Consider the following 11,524-nt stretch of genomic DNA (forward strand, 5'->3'; position numbering starts at 1 on the left):
AGTGACATGTTCTTCTCACTTTTTCTTTCAGGGCTGGAGAGAGGAGACGGGTTGTTTGGGGGTCTTGTCGTCACACAAAGCTCTGAAGATGATCCTTACGTGCATATTCAGGAACATATGATTGTGGTATGTTGTTGTTGTTGTTGTTGGTGGTGGTGGTGGTGGTGGTGGTGGTGGTGGTGGTGGTGGTGGTGGTTGTGGGAGCGTTGTTGTTGTTGTTGTTGGTGGTGGTGGTGGTGGTTGTGGGAGTGTTGTTGTTGTTGTTGTTGTTGTTGTTCCTTCTGTTTCCCCATTTTCTTTCCCTCTTTTCTTTATTCTTCTTTTTCTTTGCCTCTTTTCTTACTTCGTTTCATTTCTTTCTTTTTTTCTCCAATTTTCTTCTTTTCTCTTTTTCTTTTCTTATTCTCTTTCATCCTGTCCTTTATTTTCTACTTTACTTTCACTTCTCTCTTTTTCACCCTTCTTTTCCCTGCTGTCCCTCTCCCCGCCTATCTCTCTCTCTCTCTCTCTCTCTCTCTCTCTCTCTCTCTCTCTCTCTCTCTCTCTCTCTCTCTCTCTCTTTCACCTGTAACCCCTCCACCTCCACCTTTACACCCCCCCATCACCTCTTACCTTGTCTTCCCATCCTCCTACAGATAAGCGACTGGTACAACAGGTCTTCATTAACGCTCCTGGCCGACAGACACTCTGCTGGCCCTCCCCCGCGCCCTACTGCAATCCTTATTAACGGCAGGGGCACGCGCGTCACCTCCCCTGCCGTGCCGCCGCCGAAACTACTCATTGAGCAGGGTGAGTGTTCGGTGAGGCGGGTACTTGGTGAGGGGGTGTTTGGGGAGGTGTTTGGTGTTTTGGAGGTGTTTGGTGGGTGTTTGGGGTGTTTGGTGAGATGAGAGGGTTTAGGGCAGGGGTGTCAAACTCATATCCTTTGGAGAGCCAATGATGCACCTGGTAATGGTCTGGAGGGCATCACAGATTTGGTAATTGCTTACTGGAAAGACTGAAGATTACATCTTATTCTGCAGGTCATTCTGGTTTACTAAGAAAACATTATTTGGGTTCATCTGAACTGACACATGTAAAATTGGTCTTACCTTATAAATACAGTAATTATCACAAAGAAAGGAAAATAATGTGCAATAATCTGGGAATACAGGTACTACAATATATTATTGAAATTCTTTGAATTTTGAAACAAAATAGAAATTTTGTTGTATGAGGTATGTACATAAGAAAAAAAATATTGTTATATAAACGAAAGGTAAAGGTTATCATGTCTCGTCTTAACAGTTTAGTTAAACTTTAGTTACATTTTCCTCAGTTCTATCAATTATAGTAACTAGAGTTGAAAAATCTCTTGACACCTCGCGCGCCATTAAGACCATCCCGCGCCATGAGTTTGACACCCCTGGTGTAGGAGGTGCTTCCCGAGTGTTTGGGCAGACTGAAGTACTTTCGTTGATTGGTTAGCAAATGGAAGAATGGTTGGGGAACTCGGTCAGACTGAAGGACTTTTGATGGTTGGATGGCAAACGAAAGGGTGACTGTGGAACTCAACCAGGTTTAAGTGCTTTTGGGGATTGGCTAGCAAACGAGAAAGGGTGACCGTGAAACTCAATCAGACTGAATTTTTTTTGTGGGTTAGCTGGCAAACGAAAGAGTGACTGTAGAATTGGCAAGTCTGTGTTTCTTCACGCAGGCACTCGTTACCGGCTCCGCGTGGTGAGTGCCGCCGCTGCCCTGTGCCCCGTGACTCTCAATGTGGAAGAGCACGACCTCATCATCCTGGCTCTGGACGGGACGCCTGTATCCTTCGTCAACGCCTCCACCATCCTCCTCAACCCTGGTATGACTTGTAGAATTCATCTCTCTCTCTCTCTCTCTCTCTCTCTCTCTCTCTCTCTCTCTCTCTCTCTCTCTCTCTCTCTCTCTCTCTCTCTCTCTCTCTCTCTCTCTCTCTCTCTCTCTCTCTCTCTCTCTCTCTCTCTCTCTCTCTCTCTCTCTCTCTCTCTCTCTCTCTCTCTCTCTCTCTCTCTCTCTCTCTCTCTCTCTCTCTTCCTTTCTTCTTTCCTCTCTCTCTCTCTCTCTCTCTCTCTCTCTCTCTCTCTCTCTTCTCTTCCTTCCTTCCTTCCTTTCTTCCTTCCTTCTATTCCTAACTTGTGTGTGTGTGTGTGTGTGTGTGTGTGTGTGTGTGTGTGTGTGTGTGTGTGTGTGTGTGTGTGTCTTGTGTAGGACAATAAGATTCTTGTGTTTTCCTTCTTTCTCTCATCCTTCCTTCTTTCCTTCCTTCCTTCCTTCCTTCCTTCCTTTCTTTTATTTCTAACTTTGTGTGTCTCTGATGTTATTTATGTATTTTTTCTTTTCTCTTTCTCGCATGTTTTCGTTTCTACAGTGTATTTTTTTCCTACTATTCTTCTTTTCTACAAAATATTTTCTTTCTTCTTTTCTTAACTAATATTTTTTACACTCCTTCATTTTCAAACTAGTCTTTTTTTTCAGCCTCCTTCTTACTTTCTCCATACTGACATTTTCCCACCCTCTATTTTCGCTTTAATCTTCTCAATTGCCTTCATTTTCATACCTATCTTTTTAAATATCTTTTTCATCTTAATATTTTCCAATTCTCCCTTTTCCGACACCAATTTTCCCAATCCATCTCCTGTCCCCACATGATTTTCACCTTCTGTTCCACATTTCAACTGCATTCCCTTCTCTCACTGATCCTCCCTCACCCCACCTTATCTCATCTCACCTCATCTCACCTTCCCTCCCCTAACCTCACCTCACACTACCCAACCTCACCTCACCCCTTCGTCTTCCACTTCTTCAGGAGAGAGGTACGATGTGATGTTCAATGCGGACCAGGAGTTCTCGGCGCGCCCTAACGGAACCTTCTGGGTGCGCGTGGTGGGCGGTGGGGCGTGCGAGGGCCTCTTCCAACACGCCGCCCTGCAGTACCTCCCTGATGACTTCGCTAATTACACTGTTAATGACACGCTGCCGGAAGTGCCTCCAGTGACGGCTCCGAGTGTTGATGAGTCCATGGTGTGTGTGTGGGGGGCGGTTTGAGTGGGTGGCTGTGTGTGTGTGTGTGTGTGTGTGTGTGTGTGTGTGTGTGTGTGTGTGTGTGTGTGTGTGTGTGTGTGTGTGTGTGGAGGATGTGTGTTGTGAGGGTCTGTTTCTGTATTTCTGTGTGTGTGTGTGTGTGTGTGTGTGTGTGTGTGTGTGTGTGTGTGTGTGTGTGTGTGTGTGTGTGTGTGTGTGGTGGTGTGTGTGAGAGTCTGTTTCTGTATTTCTGTGTGTGTGTGTGTGTGTGTGTGTGTGTGTGTGTGTGTGTGTGTGTGTGTGTGTGTGTGTGTGTGTGTGTGTGTGTGTGTGTGTGTGTGTGTGTGTTTTTTTGTTCTTTCTTATGTTTCTATTCTTTTTTCTTGTATTTTTCTTCATCTTTATTTATTGTTTCCCTTTTTATGTTTTTTTTATATTTTTTTTACTCTGTTTTTCTTTTTGTATATGTCTTGATTTTTCCCTTTGTTTTTTTCCCTTTGTTCATGTTTTTCCCTCTTCCTATTTATTTCTTTAACCTTTTTTCAGTGTCTTCTTATTTTCTCATATTTTTTTCCTTTTCCTTACACTTTATTTCATTTATTAACTTTCTTTTCATCTTCTTCCCCTCTTCCTTTCCTTTCATACATTTTCCCTTTCCAATTCGTTCCTTTCCACTGATATTTTCCCGTTGTCTTACTGTCTTTAATATTTTCCCCCAATTATCTCACCTTCACGTCCTTTCAGAATGCCTTCACCAGTTCCTGCGACACTCCTGGCCAGCGCTGTCTCACTCACCTCTCCAGTCTCTCACCTGTGCCCAGTCGCATTACCTCCGTGAAGGCAGACCACACCCTCTACTTGGCCTTTATGCGACGCTACAGTCACAACCAGCACTACTACTCCTTGTTCTACTACGATATCTTCTCAGGTGAGGTGGTGGTGGTGGTGGTGGTGGTGGTGGTGGTGGTTATTGTTTTAAATGGGTATTCTTATTGTTGAGAATAATGATGTTGATGATAGTAGTGTTAGTGGTGGTGGTGGTAGTAATGATAAGGGGTAGTGGTGGTAGTAATGGTGGTGGTCCTAGTAGTAGTACTCGTAGTAGTAGTAGTAGTAGTTGTTGTGGTAATAATATTGTTCGTAGTAGTAGTAGTAGTAGTTGTGGTAATAACATTGTTCGTAGTAGTAGTAGTAGTAGTAGTAGTAGTGGTAGTGGTGGTGGTGGTGGTGGTGGTAGTAGTAGTAGTGGTGGTGGTGGTGGTGGTGGTAGTAGTAGTAGTAGTGGTGGTGGTGGTGGTGGTGGTGGTGGTAGTAGTAGTAGTAGTAGTAGTGGTAGTAGTAGTAGTGGTAGTAGTAGTAGTGGTGGTAGTAGTGGTGGTAGTGGTAGTGGTAGTAGTAGTGGTGTAGTGGTGGTGGTAGTAGTGGTGGTGGTAGTAGTAGTAGTGGTAGTAGTAGTAGTAGTAGTAGTAGTAGTAGTAGTAGTAGTAGTAGTAGTAGTAGTAGTAGTAGTAGTAGTAGTAGTAGTAGTAGTAGTAGTAGACTACTACTACTACTTGTTGTAGTAGTAGTAATAGTAGGAGAAGCAGTATTAGTAGATGATATTCTATGTATTCTCTCTCTCTCTCTCTCTCTCTCTCTCTCTCTCTCTCTCTCTCTCTCTCTCTCTCCCCTCCTCCTCCTCCTCCTCCTCCTCCTCCTCCTCCTCCTCCTCCTCCTCCTCCTCTTTCTCCTTCCCTACCATCACCCTCAATAACAAACTTACCCATCACATCAAACACCACCACCTCCAAAACCACAAACATTCCACACAACGTTCTGACAGTCTCCCACATACACAGATCCGGAGGACCAGAGACTCAGAACCCCGCAAATCAACAACCTCAGCTTCAGACCGCCACCGAAGCCCTTACTGACGAACTGGAAAGCCCTGAAGAGTGAGAACTGCAGCGCTGACACCGGTGTGAGGGTGAACCAGTGTGTGATGGACTTCTGTGAGTGTGTCCATGTTGTGCAGATCAAGAAGGGAGCATTGGTGGAGTTGGTGATGGTAGGGGAAGGTGAGTGTTGAGAAAATGTGTGTTGGAGGTGGATGTGTGGGGGGTAGGTCAGTGTGTGTGTGTGTGTGTTGGTTGGTTTTCCTTTTTTTAATTTTGCTTTTTTTTTTTTTTTTTTTTCTCTTGTTTTGTTTTGCTTTGGTTTGTTTTCCTGTGTCCGTGTTTTTGTTTTTTTCTCTTCGTCTATCTGTCTTCTCTCTCTCTCTCTCTCTCTCTCTCTCTCTCTCTCTCTCTCTCTCTCTCTCTCTCTCTCTCATTTTCTTCCCTTTTTATCTCTCCACTTCTCTCCTGAACAAGTATTCTCAATTATTCCTTCCACTTTCCACCCATCCACCGCCATTTTCACCCCCCCTTGCTTTTATCCACGTTTTCCAATCCATCCTCTTCTTTTCTTCGTATTTCTATCCACTTTATCCACTATTCCATCTATCCACTATTTTCTTCGTATTTCTATCCAAACCGTCATATGAACTTTTTTCCTTGTTTTCATCCACTTTTTTTCATCTATCCACTTTTCATCTATCCTCTTTATCTCAGCCATTTTTTCCTCTGAAGTTTCCATCCACATTTTTTCTTCATATTTCCATCCGCCTTTTTATTTCGTTTCTTGTCTTCATTCACGTTTTTTTTATTAATCCACTTTTCTTCGTGTTTTTATCCACTTTTTTTTTTATCTCAGCCATTTTTTCCCTGAAGTTTCCATCCACATTCTAAATTCATTCACATTTTCCCCTCATATATTCATCCACCTTCTGAATCTACCCACTTTTTCTTGTATTTCCATCCACTTTATCAACTCACTCAATTTCGCACCTCCACATTTTGCAGGGCCATCCAACGAGACAGCTGAACCGGTCCACATCCACGGGTACAAATTCTGGGTTCTGAGTCAGGTGGAGGCGTCAGCACTCCCGGAGATTCCACCCTTGCCCACTCCACCTGCAGTCAACGGAACCACTCCACCACCGCCTCCTCTTCCACCTTTCCTGTACCGCGATGGAGCCAAGAAATTAGACGAACAGGGAGATCTGGTGAGGGATCTGAAGAGTCCTATACAAAAGGATACGGTGTCGGTTCCTGCAGGGGGCTACACCATCGTCAGGTTCATTGCAGATCACCCAGGTAAGGGATGGGTGGCGTGGGTGGGTGGGGAGGAGCCTTCTTATGTTGTATCCTTGTGTTTACTTTGTTTTTTTTCTGTAAAGTGTGGATGAGTGGCGTGGGTGGGTGGGGAGGAGCCTTCTTATGTTGTATCCTTGTGTTTACTTTATTGTTTTTAGATAAAGTGTGGATGAGTGGCGTGGGTGGGTGGGGAGGAGCCTTCTTCTATTGTATCCTTGTGTTTACTTTGTTTTTTTTCGGTAAAGTGTGGATGAGTGGCGTGGGTGGGTGGGAGGAGCCTTCTTCTATTGTATCCTTGTGTTTACTTTGTTTTTTTTCGGTAAAGTGTGGATGAGTGGCGTGGGTGGGTGGGGAGGAGCCTTCTTCTATTGTATCCTTGTGTTTATTTTGGGTTTCTTAGGTATGACGTGAGTGGGTGGGTGGGGAGGAGCCTTCTTCTGTGGTATCCTTGTGTTTACTGTAGATTTCTTTGTTGTTTTTCGTAAAGTTGTGTGTTTTTTTTATGTGTGTTTGAGGAAGAGAGAGAGAGAGAGAGAGAGAGAGAGAGAGAGAGAGAGAGAGAGAGCATCATTCTCAGTATCCTTTTCAAAAATTCCCATTCCTGTTTCACTATTCCCATATTGTCCTACTTTATTTTTAAATGTATACACTTTTCACCTATTCCTATTTCGCATTCCCACCGACACACAGTCCATCAGTTGTATTCCCACTCAGCATTCCCATTCCTAAACATTCCCTCAGCTGCATCCCTACTCAGCATTCCTACTCCTTCATACTTCTCCAAATCTCTATTCCCACAATTTTTTTTCCCATTCCTACAAATTCCACCTCCATTCCCACTCAGCATCACCATTCCTACAAGCTTTACCTCCATTCCCATTCAGCATCATCATTCCTTTCATTTCCATTCACTATTCCCATTCCTATAACTTTTTTTCCATTCGCACTCAGCATTACCTCATTCTCACACACCATACCCATTCCTATACACTCCACCTCCATTCTAATTCAGCATTCCCATTCCTGCAAGCCTTACCTTCATTCCACACACCATTCCCATTCCTACACACTTCCCATCCAGTCCCACTCACTATTCCCATTCCTACAATCTTTATTTCCATTCTCACTCACCATTCCCATTCCTACACACTCCCTTTCATTCCCACTCACCATTCCCATTCTCACTCATAATTCCCATTCCCACTCACCATTCCCATTCCCACTCGACAGGTCTGTGGTTGCTGGAGAGTCAGGTCAGCCTAAGCAGCGCGTCTGGAATGGCTTTGGTGCTGCAGGTGGGAGAGAAGAGTGACGTTCCCAGCAGGCCACCCCCAGACTTCCCAACCTGCTAGACTGCAAGAGTGATGGGTAGGAGTGATGGGTAGGGGTGATGGGTAGAAGTGATGGGTAGGAGGAATGGGTAGGAGTGTTTGGTAGAAAGTGATGGGTAGGGGTGATGGTAGAAGTGATGGGTAGGAGGAATGGGTAGGAGTGATGGGTAAAAGTGATAGCTAGGAATGATATTTTGCCTTTATTTTTATGTAAGAGGGCAAACCTGGCCAAGGGCAACAAAAACGACTAAACAAATAGGTCTACTTAGATGCCAGTTTTCGAGCAGGTCCGAGAGAGTTAGCCCCCCTCAAAAAAAAATGGGATAAAAGTCTTGAAATCTCCCTCTTCAATGAGTTCAGGTCACAGGAAGATAGAAATACAGAAGCAGGCAGGAGTTCCAGAGTGTACCAGAGAAAGGGATGAAGGATTGAGCGTACTGGTTAACTCCTGCATTAGGGAGGTGGACAGAATGAAGTAAATGTCTTGAAACCTCCTTCTTCAATGAGTTCAGGTTGTAGGAAGATGGAAATACAGAAGTAGGCAGAGAGTTCCAGAGTGTACCAGAGTTAACCAGACCACTCCAGGCAGCGTCAACATAGGAGTAACCAGTCGTTCTATAAAGAAAAAATCCCAATCATGAGAAAGGAATGTGAGGAAGAATAGGGGAAGGAAAAACTGAAAAGAAGAAAGGGGATTATAAGGAAGAGCAGTGAAGACAAGATGCGAGGAACGAAAAAAAGGGCAGAAGATTTGAACTTTGGACTTGCATTGTAACCAGACACCCTGCCACCTGCACCACCACGCTGAGGCAATACCAACGCCAGTCACAGCAAACAAATCCTATACCAAACATGAAAGGAAAGAGAAAAAAATATGAGTCCAGCAACAATAACATTAGTAGAAGCAAACATCAATCTGGAGTTGTGCCGTTGAAAAGGCGAGAGGCTTACCTACATACATCTACTGAGCCTCTCTAGATGTCAAAGAGAAAGCTAAATTGATGGTATATTGTCAGTGTTCATTTCCTCTTACTATTAATTCTGAAACACCTCTAGCTACACTACTACTTTCAAAAGGCTCCAGAAATCACACAGGTTTTTAAAGGTGTTTCTTATGGTTTTATTGAGAGATTAACAGCTTTTCTATATTATTAAAAGAAGGAACACTCTTAGGAACCTGGCTATTCATTTCTGTGGCCTTGGAAAATTGTTGTGGTGAGAAAATAAGGGATGAAATAGGAAGAAATAGGAGGAACACTTGGGAAAAATAAGAGAAACATTGTTGGGAATTCGGCTATTCATTTCTGTGGCCTTAGATAATTGTCCTGGTGAGAAGAGGAGTGTTTCTGTAAGTAGACTTATGATTGGTGATACTATGACCATCCCAGTGACTACTATGACTACTACTATAGCTATTTGCATTTATCACCTACAGTTCTAAGTTCTCAGGTGTAAGTCAAGTGCTTTGTTTTTTGTTTTAGTGTTTTGTTTACTTTTAAAGTGTAAAGTGTGGGAATGTGTTTAGTGTTGTCTCGTGTGTGTGTGTGTGTGTGTGTGTGTGTGTGTGTGTGTGTGGCAAACTTACCAGAAACATTTGTATCTCACTACTACTACGACATCAATAACTACTAATACTATAACAACTACTATTACTACTGCTACTAGGCACTACTACTACTACTACTACTACTACTACTACTACTACTACTACTACTACTACTATTACAAACAAACAAGAAACCTTCCAAAACCAGAATTAACGAAAAAAATATATATATACGTATGCATTCACTAGAACCATAAGAAACCACTGTACTAAAAGATAATAATAGTAACAAAAAAGAAATAAAAAGTAAATAAAGGTAAGAAAACTAAGAGATAGACCAGTAGATTCTCAGATAGGAAGTATTATATTATTAGTGTATACGAGAATAAGAGAAACAATATACAAATCCCTTAGATATAGAGAATAGGTTACCAGGTGTTACTGCATTAACCTCTTCAGCACCAGGACGCGTTTCCATATTCATTCTGCTTACTATTTGGTGATTTCATACGCCTTCAGAAACTCATGTGGGGGGATTAAAATAGTGAAGACTCTGGCAATTAATCATCTGACCTCCATAGACCTTTCCTAATGTCAATAAAATGGTCTAATTGTACCCAAAACTCAAGGTAAAAATGCGTTCCAGTACTGAAGGAGTTAAGCACAGGTATTAATTAGCCAGGTGTATTAAATTGTACCGGTGGCCTTGGACTGTTGACATTGTACTGAATAAAATGATAATGTTAATTTCATGTTTTCAAGAGAAAGAGAGAGAGAGAGAGAGAGAGAGAGAGAGAGAGAGAGAGAGAGAGAGAGAGAGAGAGAGAGAGAGAGAAATAGAGGCATGGGAGTGAAAGCTTATAAAAGTGAGAGGTGTCAGTTACTATGGGAGTAAAAGAGAGAGAGAGAGAGAGAGAGAGAGAGAGAGAGAGAGAGAGAATGTGTGTATGTTTGCCCTGGGAGAGTGTGAGAGAGGCGTGTGAGAGAGTACGAGGCTTAAGAGGGTGTGGGAGAAGGCAGCTGGGTTCAAAGGAAAGACCAATTGTGAGAGTTTAATTGTGAGTGGGTGTGGAGAGAGAGAGAGAGAGAGAGAGAGAGAGTGTGTGTGTGTGTGTGTGTGTGTGTGTGTGTGTGTGTGTGTGTGTGCGTGCGTTATCAAGGCAAGATACGACAAATTGTAATAACAATTGATAAACGAGAGAGAGAGAGAGAGAGAGAGAGAGAGAGAGAGAGATGGAGAATGTGCATGCGTATGTGTGTTATCAAGCCAAGACGCAATAAGGAACAAAAACAACATAAGAGATGCACGCCTCGAGATGAACGTAACCTCACTACCCGTTTTCTTTCACTCTCGTTCACTTACCATTTTCTTTCACACCTCAAATTTTACCTGTCCACTTTACTTACTCATTTCTCAGCCTCGTTTTTAACACTTCTTCATCGTCTCCTTCCCATTACATGTCACAGAACCTCTTGCAAAATCCTGTGGGGTTCTCAAGGGTGTTTTCTTGGTTCTGGTGATAGTTTATAAGGTTCTAGTGGAAGTAATTGGGTTTTCTAGTGTGTATTGAGGTTCTAGTCAGTTTGCGAGGTTCTAGTTCTAGTTATTGAGATGTTTTTTGGGTTCTGGTGGTACTTTGCAAGGTTCTAGTGGAAATCATTGGGGTTTTCTAGTGTGTTTTGAGGTTCTAGTCAGTTTGAAAGGTGCTAGTGGAAGTTATTGAGTTTGTTTTGGTTCTGAAGATAGTTCCCGAGGTTCTAGTGGAAGTTATTGGTGTTTATAGGGTGTTTTAAGGTTCTAGTTAGTTTATAAGGTTTTAGTGGAAGTTATAGAAGTTTCCTAGTGTTTTTGGGAGTTCTAGTTAGTTTGAAAGGTGCTAGTGGAAGTTACTGAGGTGTTTTCTGAGTTCTGGTGATAGTTTGTAAGGTTCTAGTGGAAGTTACTGGGTTTTTCTTGTGTGTTTGGAGGTTCTAGTTAGTTTGTAAGGTTCTAGTGGAAATTATTTAAGTTTTCTAGGGTGTTTTGAGGTTCTTGTCAGTTTGGAGAGGTTCTAGTGAAGTTATTGGTGTTTTCTAGTGTGGTTTGAGGTTCTAGAGAGTTTGGAAGGTGGTAGTGGAAGTCATTCAGGTGGTTTCTTGGTTCTGGTGATAGATTGCGAGGTTCAAGTGGAAGTTATTGGGATTTTACAGGATATTTTGAGGTTTTTGTCAGTTTGAAAGGTTCTAGTGTGGAGATTCCTTGGTTCTGGTGAGAATTTTACGGGTTCTCGTTTTCAAGGTTTCCAAGATTTTTTTTAAGATTCGAGTGATAGATAGTTTGATTAATTCTTGTGAAATTTTTTTTTGTGTGTTTAAATTAGGATTAGTGGTAGTTTAACAGGTTCCGGTGAGGGTTTTAATAGTTTGGAAAGGTGTTTTAATAGCTTTTA

General features: G+C 42.6%; 1 protein-coding gene across 1 annotated transcript in view; it reads left to right on the top strand.

Moving 5' to 3' along the window:
- LOC123498129 overlaps window positions 1–7,866 on the top strand; it is a 23,232-nt gene extending 15,366 nt beyond the window's left edge. The window contains 8 exon segments of the mRNA XM_045245306.1: window positions 32–126; window positions 636–789; window positions 1,697–1,843; window positions 2,828–3,042; window positions 3,787–3,970; window positions 4,881–5,099; window positions 5,925–6,218; window positions 7,449–7,866. Coding sequence (XP_045101241.1) covers window positions 32–126; window positions 636–789; window positions 1,697–1,843; window positions 2,828–3,042; window positions 3,787–3,970; window positions 4,881–5,099; window positions 5,925–6,218; window positions 7,449–7,570 — 1,430 coding nt within the window. The 3' untranslated portion in view covers window positions 7,571–7,866.
- The last annotated feature ends 3,658 nt before the right edge of the window (window positions 7,867–11,524 follow it).

This window comes from Portunus trituberculatus, chromosome 7 (assembly GCF_017591435.1).
Source record: "Portunus trituberculatus isolate SZX2019 chromosome 7, ASM1759143v1, whole genome shotgun sequence".
Lineage (NCBI taxonomy): Eukaryota > Metazoa > Arthropoda > Malacostraca > Decapoda > Portunidae > Portunus > Portunus trituberculatus.